The 20,814-nt window shown below is 37.2% G+C and overlaps 1 protein-coding gene across 2 annotated transcripts in view; it reads left to right on the top strand.

The window, feature by feature from the left end:
- Positions 1-20,814, top strand: part of DNAH11 (dynein axonemal heavy chain 11) — a 424,306-nt gene that overhangs the window by 78,420 nt on the left and 325,072 nt on the right. For both annotated transcript variants that reach the window (XM_077122193.1, XM_077122194.1), the window contains 7 exons: positions 875-1,042; positions 10,227-10,343; positions 15,209-15,346; positions 15,652-15,776; positions 16,564-16,759; positions 18,525-18,629; positions 18,791-19,183. In XM_077122193.1, coding sequence (XP_076978308.1) covers positions 875-1,042; positions 10,227-10,343; positions 15,209-15,346; positions 15,652-15,776; positions 16,564-16,759; positions 18,525-18,629; positions 18,791-19,183 — 1,242 coding nt within the window. The remainder of the gene's footprint in view (positions 1-874; positions 1,043-10,226; positions 10,344-15,208; positions 15,347-15,651; positions 15,777-16,563; positions 16,760-18,524; positions 18,630-18,790; positions 19,184-20,814) is intronic.

The following is a 20,814-nucleotide window of genomic DNA, read 5'->3' as shown; positions in this document are numbered from 1 at the left end:
GAAGACATTTGCAAGCCAGGTATTTGTAAAGTAATCTCTTTCTTCCCTTATATGTTTAATGTTTGAAATTGAAATTCCATACCTAAAAAAGCTAATTGATAAATATAAAATATATCATACTATATTTTAGTTTATGCACATAGTCACCACAGTATAAAGTATTAACACGATTCATGAAAATAAATAAGAACATGAAGTTTCATATATACTGTGTATAAATATTTTTAAAGCACTTAAAAACCAACATGAATGAGTGTTCACACACACATATACACATTCAGACACATATTTCCTTGGAGTTGACTGGCTAAGGATTTTTTTAAGTTCAGATTGCTGCCACTGCCTTATTTTCTTGATAAAGCTCTTTTTAGCATCCTTAGACTTTTTTTTTTATCAATGTAACACTGTTGAATTTCATTCAAAATTGGAACTTTGTGTTTTGAAAATTTTTGTTACTACCTAATGATTCTGAGAGTCTTAAAGTCTCTACAGGCGTAACAATCTGTTGTGCATCCTTTTAATAATGGAGCTGACTCACTGCAAGGTGTAGGTAGCTAAAAAGATGAGATTGAGATATTGCCTGGGGACCTGATTTATGATTAGAAGGCTATAACATCAGCGCTTCATGTGTCTAGTTATGGTAAGCTAGGGGTGCCTGTATTGTGAGCTAATTTTTAGTAAATATGAAAATGGGGATATAATTTTTAAAACTAGCACTTATTTTGCATAAACCATTAATATCTATTTTCTGTAATATGAATGTCTATTGACTCACAAGTTTTGGAAGTTTGAAAATGTTCTCTCTGCAACTTTGAAATGTTCTTTTACTGTTCCTATCAGTGTTCAAGTCTTTATTGTACTATGTTTTACAAAGGATGTATTTGTCACCATACTGGAATTTGAAAAGCTGGAAAGACTGGAATTTGGTGGTACCAAGGGAGCGGTTTTAAATGCACAAATCTATGAGATGAGTGAAGAATTTATGGAACTGTGTAAAGTTTTTAAGCAGAGCACTTATGACCCATCTGACTACAATAACATGGTAAAATTGTACCTTTGCATTTTAATTTCATTGAGTCCTGTAATTTTAAAGCTTGAAAGGACTATAGGTCACAGTGGTAAGAGGTACTGTTCAGCCTAAGCTCTCTAGGACCTACAGAGGTTAAACGACTTGCTTGAATTCTCTTACTGACTTAGAGGTAGGTACATCAGGGACCAGGATTTGGGCCTTTGCATTTTCGAGTTAGAACTGTTTTTGGTATGATAGTGGGCCTCACTCTGGATTTGTTTCTTATTTGTGTATATTGAGAAGGATCTTTCCATATTAACTCATTTTGGTCTGGTAATCTGATATCCATGCTTTCCTGAATCATGAGATAATTTTTTGGTGAGATTGAACATTTAGTTTTACCCCATACTTGTGTTGCTAAAATGTATTTTATCACTCATATTTTTGTTATTCTTATGTGCTGTTTATAATTCATATTTTCAAACTCAGGAATTAAGGGGAAGCCTTAAGAGATTTAAGCTGCTTCTGTTTTCTGTCACTTCCATCCTGTTAGTAGCAGGGTGTTACCTGTCAGCATCCTTGCAGTTCTGGGATAAAAATAGCTTCTTTATACTGGTTTGACAAGAACAGTGAAACCAGGGTGCAAAAATGAAGATTTAGCTCTTGTCCTCATTGCTTTACATGAAATGTGAATTTATTTCCTATTGTGTTTATCTTTGGCCACATAATCTCTTCCTGCCCTCTCCTCCATCTTCAAAATGCACAAGTGCAGTATGTTAGTTCTATAAGGGTAGGCTAGCAAATGTAATCCCTCTGAATTGTAGTCAATTGCTGAGAAGTGGAATTAATGGGAAAAGAATGGTACCAGTGCTAGTGAACCCTGCTAAGTTCTTCAATTTGTAGAAAAGTGAGAGGACTTTAGGACCATGGTGAAGAGCAGTCTGAGCTCACCTCCAGAACCTCATTAGAGGTCTGGCACTTGGAAGGCTTTCAACAAATGTGTACTGAAAGCAATTCTCATAGGAGACTGTGGCCTAGCTCTCCTGAGGGACCAGTGGAGAGGCGTGGGAATATTCTTAACCTCAAATGCATTTGAGGGGCAGGAGAGTCTTGATTTCCTCACAGTCAAAAATATAATAGGTTCCAGAGGGCCCAGGGTTAGAGACCTTGGCCAGGGTTGAGGTCCCTACTTTCGTAATGCCAAAAATCTTGATTTTACCTGTGTATAACCAATGCCTGCAAAATTGCAAAGATGTAGGTATAGAAAATTCGTTTGCTTTTTCCATATATTTCTTCTTTGTGTTTGTTTAGAGACATTTTAGATACCCATTTTATTTATAAATATGGTGGATAAGGCTTGCCCCTGATCTACAGGTCTGGGCTGGAGGTGTAAATAACCTTCCCTTGAAGGTCCCCTTCATCGTTCTATGTGATTATCTTGCCTTAGTGGTGTGAGAGGAGGCCATGCAGGGAGCTGGCTGGTATCCCTGCTGACTGGTAATGAGCCCCTTTTATAGGTGTCGATGGAGATCATGTGGGAAGCCTATACTTCCATCCCCATCCATCATTAATGAGGTACGCTTCTCTCTCTGGGCCTGGGTGGTGCCAGAGGAGAGTCAGGGCTTTTACCACCACCAAGTAATAACAGTGCCAACCCCTTGCGGTGTTAGCACATCATTTGGGGTATAAGAAATCACAATCTTGCCCAGCATTAATGAGGATTATCCCTCCCCTCATTGCCTTGGGTGTCAACAGACACTGGACTTCTACCTCCACCTGGCAATAATGTGGAGGCACTCACTCTTTTTACGGTTGAGCAGTACCAGTTAAAGTCAGCCAAGATCCAAATTTTCATGACATAGTACAAAAATTTCCGTATTTCAATAGAATTTACTTATATCAAGAAACATGATAATCTCAAACAGAATAAAAAAGAACAATCAATAAATGCCAGTGCTGCAATGACAGAATGCTAGAATTATCCAGCAAAGATTTTAAAGCAGTCAGGTTAAAAATGTTTCTTTGATAAATTACAAATGTTTGAAAAAACTGAAAGAAAATCTCAACAACAACAAAACCCAAAAACCCTCAGCAAAGAAATAGAGATGAGCTAAATGTAAGTTTTAGGACTGAAAAATGCAGTAGTCTGAAAAAAAGCTCACTGGCTGAATTTAACCTCAGAATAGAGGAACAAAGAAAAGAGCCAGTGACTGGAAGATAGAATAGTAGAAACTCCCCATCCTGAACAACAGAGAGAAAACTGACTGGAAAAGAAATTGAGCAGCATGTCAGGAATCTATGGGGCTATTATAACAGATCTAACATTCTTGTCATCTGAGCCCCAGAAGAAGAGAAAAATGGCAGACTGAAAAAGTATTTGAAGAAATAATGGCTAAAGGCTTCCGTAATTTGACAAGGGACATAAACTCACAGATTAAAGAATATGACAGGGTCAACCCAAACTGCAGTCAGGATTAACCCAAGGAAATCTACAGTAGAGATATCATAATTAAACTTCTGAAAACTGAAGATAAAAAATCTTGAAAGCAGTGGGAAAGAAATGATTACTTGCCTATTAAAAAACAATTTGAATGATATGAGACTTCTCATTAGAAACTGTAGAGGTCAGAAGAAGGTGGTACAAACCTTTTCCAGTGCTGAAAGAAAATAAGTGTTAACCCAGCATTCCATACCAAGTGAAAATATCCTCCAAGAATGAAGGGGAAATCAGGATAGACGTTTAAAAACTAAGAGAATTTGTTGCCAGAAGACCTGACCTAAAAGAATTTCTAAAAGAAGTTGTCAACACAGAAAGGAAATAATAAAGGAAGTTTGGAATATCAGGAAGGAAGAAAGAATATGGTAAGCAAAAGTAGTGTAAAATTAACAGACTTTCCTTATCCTTTTGACTTTTTAAAATTATGTTTGGTCAAAGAAAAATAATATCACACTGCCTGATGTGGTTTTTAGTGTATGTAGAGGATATGTATAAGTCCATTATATTATAGCATGACAGGGTAAAGAGACATAAAGCAAGTGAGGTTTTTATACTTTGCTCAAACTGGTGAAAAGCTGAACACCATTAGATTGGTAATTTATATACATACAGTGTAGTACCAAAAGCAATCCACTAAAAATCTATGCAAAGAGATACACTCACAACCACTATAGATACATCAGAATAGAATTGTAGAAATTGTTCCAGTAACCCACAGGAAGGCAGTTTAAAAAGGAGTGAAAAATAGTGTGACCAAATTGACTGATTGAAAATAAGAGATGGAAAAACATTGATAAAAGGAAAGTAGGAAGAGCTATATTAATATTATATTAATATTAGGTGAAGAAGATTTCTGAGCAAAGAACATTACTAGTAGCAGAGAGGGACATTATATAATGGTAAAGGGGTCAATCCACAAAGAAGACTTAGCGATCCTAAATGTATATGTTTCAAACAACAGACCTATAAAATATATGAAGAAAAACTTGATATACCTGAAAGGAGAAATAGCAAGTCCTTGGTTAGACTTGGAGACTTCAGTACCCTTCTCTTAACAATTGATCCAATCAGACAGAAAATAAGCAAGTACACAGAAGAACACAACACTACCATCAACTAACAGAATCTAATTGGTTCTATAGAACATCCCAAGAACTCTAGCAGAAAATACATTTTTGAGAGGGGAAGAGGGGTGGATGGTCTGTGAATTGAACCCAGGTCTCCTGCATGGAAGGTGAACATCCTACCGCTGAACCACCTGTGCACCCTATATATTCTTTTTAAGTGCCCATGGACCATATTCCATTATAGGCCATATCCCAGGCCATAAAACAAACCTTAATAAATTAAAAAGAATTGAAATTATGCAAAGCATGTTCCTTTTCAATGAACTCAAACTAGAAATTAATAACAGAATGCTAAAAACATCTCTAAATACTGGGAAATTAAAGAATGCATTTCTAAGTAATCCATGCACACAGAGGAAATTTCAAGGGAAATAAAAATATATGGAATATCATGAAAATGAATATGGGATACATATAAAAATGTGTACAGCGCAGCTAAAGCAGTTCTGATGGAAATTTGTAGCACTAAATGTACATGTATAAAAGAGGAACATGCCAAATCAATAAGCTCCCATCCCAAGAACTAGAAAAAGGAGAGCGAAATATACCCAATGAAAGCAGAAAGAATGCAATACTGAAGAGCAGAAATCAATGAAATTGGAAACAGAAAAACTGGAAAATCACAACAGAGAGTGGTTTTTTGAAAAGATAAAGCTCCAGGAAGATTAACAAAGAGAAAAATAAGATGCAGATAGAATGGGAGGAATATTAACTATAGAGCAGACAGACATCAGAATGTAATATAGGAATACAGTGAACTACTGCTTTACATATATAAATTTGACAACTAGCAAAAATGTACCAATTCCTTGAAAAACACAAACTACTACAACTCTCCCAATCTGAGATATGAATAATCCATAGCTATTAAAGAAATTGAATTTGTTATTTAATAGTAACTCACAATAGAAATGTCCAGGCCCAGATTGTTTCACTGGAGAATTCTACCAAAATTTAAAGAAGAATGAATAGCAGTTCTATACAGCCTCTTCCATAAAGTAGAAGAGGAGGGAATGCTTCCTGATTCATTTTTATGAAGCTAGTGTTAGCCTAATGCCATAAGCTAGACAGAGAGTACCAAAAAAAGGACAAATATAGACCAATATCCCTTAAAAATGCAGCCATAAAAATCCCTCACAAATTGTTAAGTAGAATTTAGCAACAGATAAAATAAATTATATAACAAGAAGTAGGTTTATTTCCAGGGTTCAATATTTGAAAGTCAGTGTAATCCACCGCTTTGACAAACTAAAGAGACTATATCCTACAGTCATGTCAATCAATGCACAAAAAAAATTTGAAAAATCCAAAACACATTCATGTTAAAAACTAGGAATAGAGAGGAACTTACTCAACTTGATAAAGAGCATCTACAAAAAAAATTCTACAGCTAACATACTTACTAGTAAAAGAATTTTCTAAATCCCAAACACATAGCATATATTCAGCTGCCTACTTAACACTTCATTTGGTGTTTAATTTTGAAATTAATGTGCTCAGTGCTGAACCTCTGATTTATACCTCTCCAAATTTACTCTTTCTTATCTTCTCCAACTCATTAAAATGAACAGGTAATGAACTACTTAGTGCAAAAACCTTGGAACCATCCATGATCTTTGTCTCACGACAAGCATTCAACTCTGTCAGGTAGACCCTGAAAACATATCCAGAACCAGATGCCCTCTCTCTCTACTTCCACCCTCACATTTTGGTCTATGGCACCCTTATCTTTGACTTGGAATATTGCATTTACCTCTGAACTGTTCTCTCTTTTCCTGACCTAGCCCCATTAGAGACCCTTTTCCCCATAGAGACTGACAGCCTTTAAGAATCTAAGAACATGGTCTTTCAAAATCCTTCGGTGGCTTCCTACACCATTTCGTGGTTTGTATAACAATTCATCTTTTTTTACTTAATTTTTCTCCTCTGTTGGGTACTTAACAAGTCATCACCAATGAGTACTCAGCTTTTATGAAACCTAAAGGAGAAATGGGGTGGTCACAGGTAAAGCAGGAGGATATGAATACATCATGTTACAATGATGGCATCAGGTGGTTTAATTTTAAAAGCAGCATTTATAAGTACCAGAGGGCTTGAGGGATTTATCTGGAATATGTTTTTAGGAACAAGGTTTCTATCATGCTTTCCTGTTCATTTTTGTTTATTAATTTATTCATCTCTCCATTTTCCTACTCACTCCACATCCCTCACTTCTTTTAACTTCTGGTCACTTCCATACATGCATCCTATGATGAGGAATGTGTTCCCTTCTCTGCCCAAATCCATTCTGGGTAGCTTCCTTCATACACTTGTTCCAACAGAGGGTCAACTGTTGTTTTGTTTTCCTTGCTTTTTCATTTTTGCCATTCTTTTTGAATTTGTCATTTAAATGAAGAAACATTTTTTACCAAGTTAAAAAGATTTACTAATGTATATTTTATTTTCACCTACAATTTTTAGAGAATTTTATTACTAGAGGGCCTTAACATGTTTTATAACTTATTTGTACATGAATTACTTCATGTACTTATTTTCTTCAATTTTTAATATTTTTTAATTGTGAAATGTAACATATACATAAAAGCACTAAACTTCAAAGTTCATTGTAACAAGCAGTTATAGAACATATTTCAAAGTTTGATGTGGGCTACAGTTCCACAATTTCAGGTTTTTCTTTCTATCTGCTCTAAGACACTGGAGACAAGAAATATCAGTATAATGATTCTGCAGTCCTAGTCATTTCTTAATGAGTTATCTGTTATAGCTCCTCCTTCTCCTTTGCTCCTTCTCCCAATCTTGAAGGGTATTTGGGCTATGCCCATTCTAACTTTTTCATGCTAGAAAGGAGTGTCAGCAATATTCGATAAGGGGATGGAACTAGTTGATTTTTTGGAGAGGCTGGCCCCTCTGGGTTTCAGGACTTACCTAGCCTGGGAACCCTTTGGAGGTTGTAGATTTCTGGAAAATAAATTTAGTGTTCAGCAGCAGTGGTGGTCCAAATCGGGGTAATGGTTCTGGAGATGCAGAGTAGTGGTAATATTCAAGAGAGAGAGTCAGGAGATACCATTGATAGCACTTGATGGAGAGAGAAAGGAGCCTAGGAGGTTGCCCAGATTTCTGTTGGGGTAGATAAGAAGAGGAGCAGCTTACTAACATAATGATGAGTTTAGATTTGTATGAGATGAGTGAATTCCCTGTGGGGCATCCCAGGAGAGATGTCCCATCGGCAGTTCTGAATTCAGTTTTCAAAGAGGAAGGGAGAGAGAGAAGGAGGGAGGGACATGACCATGATCTAGGATGGACATTAGCATTTCCCCCCTACCTCAGGGCTATGGGTTGAATTGTGGTCCCCAAAAGGATACATTGAAGTCCTAGCCCCTGACACCTACAAATGTGACCTTATTTGGAAATTGGGTTTTTGCAGATATAATTAATTAGGATGAGGTCCTATTGGGTTAGGGTGGCCTCTAAATCTAGTATGACTGGTGTCCTTAAAACAAGACACACAGGGGAAATGCTGTGTGATAACAGAGGCAGAGATTGGAGTGATGTGCCTACAAACCAACAAATGCCAAGGACAGCTGGCAATGACCAGAAACCAGGAAAGGGACATGGGATGGATTCTCCTTCAGAACCTCCTGATGGTACCAACCTTGGTAACACCTTGATTTTGAACTTCTAGCCTCCAGAACTCTTAGACAATAAACACTGCTATTTTAAGCCAGTCAGTTTGTTATATTTTGTTATGGCCATCTTAACTTATTACTTATTTGCTAAGTGTTTAAGTAATATTTAACTAAGGATTTTAAGTTGTATGTTCTTTGTTACCATATCAAGAGAAGGGATGTTAGGCTTGTTAAAACTTGTTGGAAAGTTATGTTTACTTTGAAAAGTGAGTGATCCCTGAATAAAGAAACTATTTGTTCTAATTCAGGAGAAATGGAGACTTCTTGATACCAACATAGCATTATCGTATACGACACATGATGCTCTGGAGCGTTCCTCCTATGCTCTGTTTTTAAGTGTATGTTAAATTCGCTATTGACATGGGTTCCTTCTTAGGAACAGCTTCATGGTTAGGAGTGTGAACTCTGAAGCCAAGTTGCACGACTTTGAATTCTGGTCCTTCTATTTACAATGGTGTGACCATGGGCAAATTATTTAATCCCTCTAAGTTTGTCTTTTCACCTAAAAATGGGAAAAAGATCATTACCTACTTCATTCAGTATGAGAATTGAGTTAACACATGTAAAGCATTTAGAAGAACTAAACAAATGTTAGTTGTTGTCTTAGTTTACTAACTGCTGAAACAAATAGAGTAGGTTGGCTTAAAGAACTGAAATTTGTTGGTCCATGGACTTTAGGCTAGCAAAAGTTCAAAATTAAGGCATCAGCAACAGTGCTTTCTCCCTGAAGACTGTGGTATACAGGGGCTGGCTGCTGGAGATCTTTGGTTCTTAGTTTTTCCATGACGTGGCAATGCACAGAGCAGCGAATTCTCCTTTCTCTTCTGGGTTCTGTTGACTTCCAGCTTCTGGCTGCACCTATGGCTTCTCCTTCTGTGTCCAGTGTCCTTTGCTTATAAGGTCTTCAGTTCATTGGATTAGGGCCCATCCTATTCAGTTTGGACATATCTTTAATAATATCTTCAAAAGTCCTATTTACAAATGAGTTCACATCCAGGAGCAGGGGTTGGGACCTGAACATGCCTTTTGTGGGAGACATGATTCAGTCTCCAAAAGCTATCATTATTATTACTGTTATTGTCATTATTATTAAAATAGATGCATAGTTTATGGGGGTAGCAAAGGACTTTACTATGTTAAATCTGTGGCATGCATGCCACGGGTGGCTTGACTGTACAGCACCAGAATGTTTCACAGTTTCTGGGACTCCTTCAAGGAAGACTGAATTTCAGTGCTATGACAATGATAGTTATTCCTTCATTGTTTCATTCTTTCTAATTATTGGAGTGGGTGGTTATGTATTAGGAGGAGACTGGGGGCTGTTAACTGCATATTCATAAGAGACGTGAAAATGAAAGATTATTATGTTTCCTGTGTATCACTAATGATGTTTTATTACAGATTTGTGGATTTTAGTTCTCCTTTAACGACTGTTTCTGTGTAGATTTTCTGCTGCGTGAAAAAATGAAGCAAAAATTTTTCTATTTAAACTTATGGTACACTAAAGTTATAGTGAGGCTGGCTTTCTTTCCTGAAAAATTGCTTTTTCATTCATACTCAATATAGATTGAGAGGAGAAGGATGGATTGCTCATGTGTGAGTAGACGGACCATAGCCCTAATAGTTTGTATGGGACTAGTCAGTATTCTGGATTCTGAAATGTGAGCTGCTAAGGAATTCATTGCTCCTCTAAGGAGCTGCCACATGAAGGTCAGCCCAGTATAGCTCTTTCTTGCCCCTTTCTGGAAACCTCCTGTGAAACATAAATCCTTTGGGTGCAGGGAAGAAGGAGGGAGGGAGAGGGAAGGAAGGGGAGAGAGAAAGTAAGTTACTTCACACTAAAGTCATTGCTGTTTTCAATGTGGGATTCTTTCCTGTAAACTATTATTTTATTTTGCATATTATAGGAATTTGAAAGTAATTATGATACATTTAAGTTCAAAACTTTGGATTTTGACAGAAGGCTTGGGACCATTCTTTGTGAAGGTTTCTTTAACTGCAATGGTTTGGAAGCTGCATTTAAGGTTAGTTTGGAAAAATCTATCATAAATACCTTTACTCATGAATGATTTATACTGTTAGATGAAAGGGGTGAGTACATTCCTTTCTGAAACAGGTCGAGTATTAACTAGTCACATTCCCTTCAAATTCAGCCGTAATAAGCTTTAAATGTAGCACTGATGGATAATGAAGCCTACTTTGGACAAGGTCATTTTTAGGACATATAACTATCAATCCTTTCTTGCTTTAGCTCTCATTACCTTTATCGCATGTTTGGCCTGGCCTATGAAATATTAACTCAATATTTAGCCATAGTAGAAAGTGAAACATCTCTTAATTTAGGAAATTATGTTCTTTATTTTTGTTTACACACGTCGGGTTCACCTGCCCTCTTTCTTATTCTGACTGACTCAAATAAATAGAAATTTATTTTCATCTGTATTTCATCAGGTAAAAGGCACAATTGATTTACTTATGCATGTCATTATTTTGAGTATCAGTAAAGAAATATGTTGCCAAATAATTATGATGCCATTGATTGTATAACTCATTCCAAGTTCAGAGATCTTGGAATATGAGGGAGTGTTTGTTTTAGAGCAGATGAAGTACAGTACATGTGTATTAAGAGTTGCATAAAAGAAAAGCACCTTGAAATTCTCCCAAGTGGAAACTTATTGTCTGGGGAGCAGGGACACTGTGTGAAACTTGCTGATCAAAGGAAAGAATTGTAAATCAAGTAAGTTTGTAATTATGTGACCCCCAAAAGACGAACTGAGGCTTCAATGTCAAAAGAAACCCAGCTAGGTAACCGTGGGTATAACCTGCTGGAAAAGGGAAGTGCAGAGAATGCAGCAGCCTCAGAGGATAGTTGCTTGCTGCCCTTGTGGACTCTTTTGTGTGCTCCGGTGAGAGAGCTTCCCTTCCTTGAAAGCTAAATAATGTAACTAAACTATTTTTACTTAAAAAATATTTATATATGTGATTTTAACCTTCAAATTAGAGTAAACTGGTCAGATGCTGGTGAAGGTGCTCGTGGTTCTCACCTCAGCTGATCATTTGAATAGAAAGAAATTATGAGGATCAGATGCTTCTTTGATTTTGTATGAACTCTTTGATGAGACTATGGTGTTATGGGACAAAATATATAGTTGTGAAATAAAATCACCTATAACCCCATCTGTTAGATTACTATTAGTGATTTTTTTGGGGGTGGGGTGGGGGGGGTGCATGGTCCGGGAATTGAACCCAGGTCTCCTGCATGAAAGACGGGCATTCTAACCACTGAACTACCTGTGTACCCTCTTTTATTTTTATTTTTATTTTTTTTGCTATTAGCCTTTTATACTGCCAGTATTTTTCTTCGAATAGGTATATTCACATATTTCTCTTTGTCAAAAATGATAGATTTCAATCCTCTTTTGTAGCCTTTTGAACTTAGCAGTGGATCGTAAATTCTTTTCCTGACTTTATATCAGAATTCAACAATATTCGAACTAGTTTTCTTTAATGCTTTTCTAAGAAAAGAATGGAGAATGAAATCTCAATTACAGAGGCCACTGCCTTTTTACATGCAGGTCTTTCTACTTCTACTTAAAGAGCCTTCTTAGATGACACTGAGAATAACCGTTAATATGTATTTAATTATAATATGTTTAATTATTTCCAAATGAAGTTTTCCTCTTACCTAATTGTCATGTATTTGTCTCTAACTTTCCTGCATTTGTACCTTATCTATTGAAAAGCATGAGATCCTGACCTCAAGCTCTGCAAGAGCAGGACGTCATCTTCTTCATAGTTGTACTTAATTGCCTTGTGCAGTGCCTCCTGTAAAGCAGGAACTTAAAACCTGCTTGAAGTTCAGGTGGCCGGACAGGCAGCGTGGGGTTGAAATGACAGCCAGTGTGGGCAGTCCTAGAGGCGAAGTGGCAGAGGAAACACCACGGGGTTGTGTTTTGGGGGAAACATGATTTCAACCATTTACTGGTCCCAAGGAAAATTATTTGAAGATCACAAAATGCCTACTTTTGGGAACGATGTGACCAGGAAGGAAGCTAGAATTAAACGTTATCCTGCTTTAGTACAAAACCTGGTGTGCTTGCATTTATTAAAAACAAAACAAAATGAAAACCCTGATGGAGGACGCTCAAAACTTTATAATGTTTCTACATGAAGGTAGACTGAAGTGTGTGTGAGAAAAGTGTCTGGAAGACCCTATGGACCATACAGTAAAATTGTGCAATATGAAGGTTAAGGTGGCAGCAGATTATAAAATCATCTTCGAAAAGGGAAAAGGGAAAAAGAAGTATATTTACTATTTTGAGCAGTGGCAACATAGTGAGAAAAGTCATGTTACAGACTGAAACTGAGAAGTAGAAGAAAATTAAGGTGAACTTGACAGATCTCAAATGAATATTGATAGAAAGAAGTAATATGATGGGAATCAAACTTTAATCTTTTGTGGTTCGTCTGAGGAAAGACATCTTTACTCTTCATGAAATAGCTCTTAATGCTCTAAGGGAATGGGAGGGTCAAATGACCTTCATTCTCATCCCAGAGGGTAATTTTATATATCTGTGGTGTTTAATGATGATGATGTTTACTATTTACAAAGTTGGACCTTTGCTTACTGTTAGTTTCTTGACTTTGCATCCTCCCCCAAAAGAATGTTTTCTATATGCCTTTCTTCTTTTATACTTTGGGATTTAAATCCTACCAGGCATATGAGGTAGGCTGGATAAGATGTAGCCAGGACGCTTCTGGTGTTTGTTTGCAGTTGTGGTCTATACGATAAGTGTTTGAAACATATTTCCCTACTGTTGTCGGGATATACCTCTTTGTTCAGTCTAGGAGGCAATGTTTACTTTTGGATCTTAACATGAAGTCTAAACTCAACAAAACAATGCTTGTGAGAGGAAAGTTAATAATTTACATTTTGCTAGGTAGCAGCTTAATGAAGCAGATTAAAAATATTTAGCAGTTTCTCCAGTGGTTATGATTGAAGTTTTAAGAAAAAAAAAATTGTCTAAAGTGGCCCCTAAAATATGGTTAGATATTAGTTTGTATGATTTTTTCATTATGTTGCTTTTTTTCCCTCCCCAGGGAATGTAGTTTATGGAAATGTCTGCAAAAGGTTAACGATCAGACTGTTCTTTAAAGAACGCAATGGGGGGGGGGGGGAGGAATACTATTATTTCTGTAAGAGAAAGAGCAAAGCAATCTCCTTGGGCACATTGCTAACCAGACACAAGCCTTGTATATGGCTTTCTGCCACCTTGAATATATTTAGCTATTTTAGGAGATGTCTTTCATTTTAAATAAAATATCCCTCGAACAGGTCTAATAACTAAAGAATTACAAAGCTTACAAAGGTTAAGGAAATAACAAAATAACATAACTTGAAGTGGTGCCATCCATGGCTGGTGACTGACGAGAGTAAAGCACAGATGTGAGCCGGATGCCTGGTTTCGAATTGCTGTTCTGGCCCTAGCTGTGTGACTGGGGACAAGGCCCTTCCCCCCATACCTCAGTTTCCTCATATATTAGCCAGGGTTCTCTAGGGAGACAGCACAGGCAGGAGATACATACACATGCACACATTATATAAATATTGGGAGGTTTATTATAGGAATTGGCTCACATGACAGTGGGGATGGGCAAATCCATCTTCCTTAGGGCAGGCTGAACATTGGGAATTGTGATGAAGTTTTCCGTGAATTCCTCAGGAGAATCTGGCTGGCTGAGGTAGAGATAGAAATTCTCCCCTCTGACTGCTGACATCATCGCTTCTCTTCTTAAGGCCTTCAGCTGATTGGATGAGACTTCCCTCCTTGCTGAAGGCAGGCTCCTCATTGGTTGTGGATATAATCAGCTAAAGATACAATTCACTTACCAATGATGCATGAAATATCCTCCCAGTAACAATCAGGCCAATGCTTGCTTGACCAAGGAACTGGACCCCAACTTCTGGCCAAGTTGGCACATGAACTTAACCATCACACGGCATATGGAGAATGTGATTATGCATTTTTTTTTTAGTGCCCTTAAAATATAGTGCCTGGCACATAGACATTTGTTAGGTAAAAGTAGATTATTTAGTTAAATTATTTATATTGGAAGGAAGAGGAGCTCTCTGAAGTTAGCACACAAAAGAATCCGCATCAGGCAGTGAGCAAAATGGGGAGTTTATGTGGGAATCCAACATTAGGCTCCCAGAATAGCTAAGCTTTCTGAGAACTGGTGGTGAAGATTAGTTTGAGATCTATGGGGCATCATGGACTGAGCAAATGGAGTTTGTGGACATTTATTCTTCTGCTCTGCAGGTAATGCGATGCCATTTCAGTATGTTTCTGCTTTGTTCTGTCCTACTATAGTTGGTTTCCTCTGCTTCCTAGTTATATTCTGCTTCCTCATACCTTTTGTGGGCATGGATTTAGCCTACCATGCCTTGACTCTGTTACTAAGAAAGACTTCCTGGGTGTTGCAGCTTCAGCCTCATATCTAAAGAATGAACACATGGTAGGGGAGAACATGTAATGAGTGCAGAGGTCTTGTTGTGTTCTTACACCCACAAAGTATTTTCTACAACATTTCCTTGCACCCAGTTGGAAGTAGTATTAGCTCTGGGCAGGGATTACTGACAGACAATGGCTCATTTTAACTCCTCTCACCTACTGCTGAGGAAGGAAATGACATACATCTAGAATTTGGTTTATTGGGTATATAGCAATATTAGATGTAAAAATATGTGTAACATTTGAGTCATTGCCGGATGCTTTTGGGTCTAAATGTTTGCTCTATTTCCAGAGTTTTAATGGGGGAAATAATGATCTGAGTTGTTTGTATTAAAAATCCTTAGTTCTTAACCCTTCTTTAACTTTGATTTTTATAGCTTTTGACCATATTTGGCAATTTTCTAGAGAAACCAGTTGTCATGGAAATTTTCAGCCCACATTCCAGCACACTAGTGCACATGTTTAATGCAGAATTGGATGCGTGTAAGCACTTGTATAATGAACACATGAAAGAGGTAAGTGGTAGATGACATTGAACACTTCTGTGATCGAGCTTTTGTGGGTAATGGCTGTCAATCAGAACTGTATTTAATGATACCTAAACATTAGACACAGACACCAAACCTTTTATGCTTTTGTTTCATTGGATTCCTTATAGAAGAAGAATAGCTTAGAAACTCTTCTGATGATCAAGTTGCATAACATACATTTTATCTAGTTCTACTATAGAAGTACTAAAATGAATACTTGCTTATAAGGTTGGAAGGCATGCCGATTCAATGTTCCCTTTCTTCCTCTTCACCTAAATATCTCCTTGCAGATTGCACATGGGAAGGTCATTCTCAATAAGAATATGCCATTTACCTCAGGAAATATCAAGTGGGCCAAAGAGGTCCTTGAACGGCTTCAAATGTTTTGGTCAAACTTTGCATCTCTCCATTATCTGTAAGTAGTTAGGCTTATTTCATGGAAAAAATATTATGGTTCAGGCAATTTTTATGTAGGGCAAGGAGCTGTTCATATTAGCACTTAAAGAATCATTAGTTTATCGAACTCCTTTCATTGGTTGGGCTTATTCCAAAGGACTCAGGTTCATAATTTTTGGGAATTTTTAATTGGATACTTATAATTTCATATGTTTCTATATTTTCATGTCCTTATTTTTTTCTTTTCATTTTTTCCTTTTCATCTACACTATGTTTGTAATTTTTACATTGTTACTGTTTTTCTTTTCTCCAATAAATGATGTTCTTTTTGCAGACATTTTTTACCTTTCTCTTCTTCTGTAGGAATTGGTAACTTCATTGCTTTGGACAGTCAATAAAAACTTTAGAGTTTGATTTGTTTCTTAACTCTGTCTTATAAAGCAGAGACAGGGCGGGCCGCGGTGGCTCAGCGGGCAAAGTGCTTGCCTGCTATGCCGGAGGACCTCGGTTGATTCCCGGCCCCAGCCCATGTAACAAAAACGGAGAAACAGAATACAATAAAAACAAGAAAATGTTTAAAAATGTTTCTCTGTCTTTCCTTCCTTCTCTCTGTCTTTCCTTTAAAAAAAAAAAAAAAAAAAAAAAAAAAAAGCAGAGACAATTCATAAGCATTGTCTGGGATTTACTGTTACTCTTCCTAATTGTTTATGTTGTATTATCATAGTAGAGGTTTTTATACTATATTGTGTATTGCAGTAAAGCCCAAATCTATATGTAGAATAGTAGAAAAAATCATATTCCTACAGATTCTCTGAAAATCTTGATGATGCCTTAGTTTATCAGAAGTATGTTGAAATGACAACTTTACTATGCCAATTTGAAAATCATATGTACAATGAATGGAAAAGTACTGTGGATGAAATTTGTGAATTTAGTTTGAATCAACCCTTGATTAAATCCAGTGCCATAAATGGACTTCTGAGTGTCAACTTTGACCCAAAGGTAGGATTTTTGAATGAAATTTTAATAGCCAAAATAATATTATTAACAGTTAAATAATATTCAGGATACAGAAGATCTTTATTGAATAGGCTTTTTTCTGTTTCTGTAATAAGCCATATAACAGCAAAATTTCATGTACTTTCTGAATGTCTTTATTTTCTCACAATTTTATTATATTACATACTAATGAAAGTACAGAAACTGTATTAGCAATTATATATGTATGTGTATGTATGTCTTCATATGTAATATAATATGTGTTTATATATACATAATAAATATGTATAGTTGTAGTATTGTAAACAACTTATCTCCAAATCTGGTAGCTAGCTAGATAAATGGCACAAATAACTTTATTTTCTATTTTTCTAATATAAATATGTCCAAGAATATAATAATATCTAATTGTAAGTTACCCTGACAAAAAAAGCTAGAAGTAGCTTAAACCTCTGGCTTGGTTTTCAATTACCCAGAGTCTCTCTTGGCAGTGCAAACATATGCCTAGTAGGGGGAAAGTTGACTTCAGTGAGTTTGATAGTTGCTATCTGCACTTTAATTCTGATCTTTTTCTCTAAAATATGTTGAAGGACAGCATCATTTAATTTCATTTATACAGCCCAAATCACATACATAAATATATGACTTAGAGAATTGAGGATTCTCTTTCCTTTTTGATTTCATAAAACCAATTTATAAAAACTTGCTTTCTGAGATGTTTTAGGGAGAAATTATAGGCTTTTGCCTAAAGGCGTTTTGAACATGCAAGGTGTCTTGCACTGGTTAACCTGTGGAGCTCTAGCAGCAGTCAACTAGCTTATCTCCTCGAGCGTGTTGGGTGGTATTTCAGAACGTAGGAGTTAGGGTTGCAGTCAGTTTTGCTGCAGTGTAGCATATACATTGCTAAAAATCAATGCACTATGAAAGACTGCAAAAAAAAAGCACAAGGATTGTGAAAAAAAGTAGGGTTGGAGTGTAGAACTCAAAACTCTGTCAGTGATGGTTGAAAAAAAAAATAGGAACCTAATAAAAGCAGTTGTGTTTTCTAAATGGTTTCGATATACGTGACTATTACAATAAATATGGCACTTTGCTTTGACAAAGAATGAAGTTTGCTTGTGGAAGTGTGTTTGCAAGGGTTGTTATTGTGGAAGGACGGGAGGAAGGGGACCTGGCTTCAGACAGAAACAAATAACAGATGTGGCGGTGTGGCGTGTAACACACCTCACACACCAGTGAGCTCAGGTGGCTGTGGGTGTTTGAGGGGTATAAATATGTGCATTTGGTATATTCCTAAGCCTGGCTCAGTTGGGGGCAGTTTTTTTACTTTCTCCTAGTGTTTCTTCCTGATGAAATTGAAAATAAGCAAAGGTGAAATTTGTAGGATGTTCAGATTGTTCCTTAATATATCAATTGTATTGGCAGAAATTTGTGTTTTCAAAGCGAGCTTTATAACAGAAATGATGATACTAGTGAAAGACAAAGTCTACTGTGGCATTCCATTCTCTGTACCAATGGGCATCTTTTGGTCAAAATCTCTGATGGTGGGCCCGAGTTAGTGATTTATGTCTTTATAATTTGTACCCCTACTACATTATGGGATGTATGATTTTTGCTTTAAAAGAACATATGAGAAGACAAAAGCTTCTTTACATTGACCATTTTAAAATATAAGAATGGGCAAAATTTAAGTATGTTAAGTTAAATTTGTATTAAGATGGAATAATATTTTTAAAGTACGTAATACTTTTTCATTTTCTTTTGATAGCTAGTGGCTGTGTTGAGAGAAGTGAAATACCTTTTAATGTTGAAGAAATCTGACATACCAGATTCAGCCTTAGCCATCTTTGAAAAAAGAAACACTCTTTTAAAGGTTTGTGGTGTTAGCTATTAGGGGATATTTTGAATACAGGTATTTTGAATTTCACTTAGTAACGCATGGACGTATGATAATTCTATGTCTTTAGGATAGAGAAAAATTTCTGAACATATTTTGCACTTTTTTGTCTTGGAATTTGTCTTTGCCTCTTTCAGTACGTTGGAAGTCTTGAACTTCTGGTGCAAGGGTATAATAAGCTGAAACAAACTCTTCTGGGAGTTGAATATCCTCTGATTGAAGCTGAACTGAAGGCTATTGATGATCAACTAGAAGAAGCTGCAACTTCGCTCACGTGGCGGGATGACTGCTGGGACTCCATCGAGAGGGTGACAGTGGCGGCCCGTGAGCTGGAGCACAGGGCTCAGCAGGCACAGGGCAACCTTGGCACCATCCGGCGGATGCTGCGGGCCTGGGCTGAGGGTGCACGCCTTCCCCGGAGGGAGCATAGGAAGGACACTGCCTTTACTTTCGAGGACAGGGGAGATTTGTTTACAAAAAAATACAAGTTAATCCAAGAAGATGGCTGCAAGATACACGACTTGGTAGAGGTAATTCTTTAAAGATCTCAAGCTCTAAAGAAAACATTTTCATTTAACTTAGAGAAAAGAAAAAAATTAAATTAAAAAAATTAAATTACCTTAACATGGGGCTCTTTTATCAGGCCTGAAAGAGCTTTACATGTAGTTTTGTTAACTGTTTTAAAGAGAGGAATTTGCTTTGGTTTCCTTTAGTCTTCACCGCACTTCTTCCTAAGGCAAGAGATTAGAATATGAGACGTTTTGATTAAGCAAAAGGGCCTGAGGTGGGCACAGTAACTTTGTCATAGTTACGTCCTCTTTTGGATGCTATTAATAGCTGCCACTGTTAGTCCAAAGACCATTATGTGCCAGGCACCTTGTTTACATCATCTCATGTAACCCTCTCAACTATCTCTTAAGCAACAGTAATTACTCTCCTTTTAACAAATATTTGAGTTCTTAAAAGAGTACCATGTGATGGACTCTCTTTAAAATTACCGGAAGAGTCCATCACATGGCGGGGGTGATGGTGAGCACTGGTGTGAGGTGATGGTAAATGGACCTGACACTGTGAGGGTGCCCATGTCTGTCGTGAACTTTGAGAGGCTCAAGATCAAAAGATACAAGCTGGTTAGCCCAGCAAGCTGCTGAGAGAGTTCCTCCGCCCCCAGCTCTCAGAAGCTTTGAGCCTTCCTTCCCTCGAAGGCAACCAGAAGCCTTTGAGACCCCAGTGATCTGTAAGGCAGAATCAGAGAGGCGGTAGAGCAGAGATGGGCCAGCACCCTGATCTTACTCTCAGCTCTGACTGGATATTCCATATATGGAATTTTAGAGAACATACAGGGACATCAGACCGAGCTGCACGACCATGTTGAATTCTCCATGTTGCCAACTCCATCTTGAACTGTCACCACATCCCCCAGCACTGGGGCAGTCCTGCTGAAGAAGCATCAGGCTGCCAATTAAAAAAGCTGGAAGTTAATGGACAGAAACAGTTCAGATCCCATTTAGCCTCTTCCTTCTCCCCTAGAGCTAATTGAAACAATAAGAAAGAGCTAGCTATTGTTTTTAGTACTTAGTACTTTGCTCATTCTCATCACCCAAAAGAACATTTGTATCACAAACAAAAAGGTGTGTCCTTTGAAAAAAAAAAACAAAACAGAACAGTACCAGACCCTATTTTAGGATTATCAATTTAAGAGAGAAAACCAAAAAAAACCACCAAAAAAAAAGGACAGGAAAATACTAAGATTACATTCTAGTAAAGGAAGATGCAAAGAGAAAATAAACACATAATATATCAGTTTGTAATAAAAGCAATGGTGAAAAATAAAGCAGAGTAGGTGGGATAGGAAGTTGGGGGTTGGTATTTTAAGTGGGGTGGTCAGGAAGGCTCTTTACTAGGTAGCATTTGTACAGAGCCTGAAAGAGGGAGAGAATGGGCCATGTGGGTATTAGAAGGATGTTCTGGGTGGAGATAAGTGCAAAGGCTTTGCAGTAGAAGCACCCATGACCTGTCCAAGGCCCCTTTAGGGAGCCAGTATAGTTGGAGCAGAGTGAGCAAGGGGGAAAGGTGGAGGGCATATCACATGAGATCCATTGGCCACTCTGAGGATATTGGCTTTTGCTCTGAGGGGAAAAAGCAGTCAGAAGCTGTTCAA

The sequence above is a fragment of the Tamandua tetradactyla genome, chromosome 1 (genome assembly GCF_023851605.1).
Source record: "Tamandua tetradactyla isolate mTamTet1 chromosome 1, mTamTet1.pri, whole genome shotgun sequence".
Taxonomy (NCBI): Eukaryota; Metazoa; Chordata; class Mammalia; order Pilosa; family Myrmecophagidae; genus Tamandua; species Tamandua tetradactyla.
Note: the sequence above shows the minus strand (reverse complement) of the source record. Positions and strands in the feature narration are given on the sequence as shown.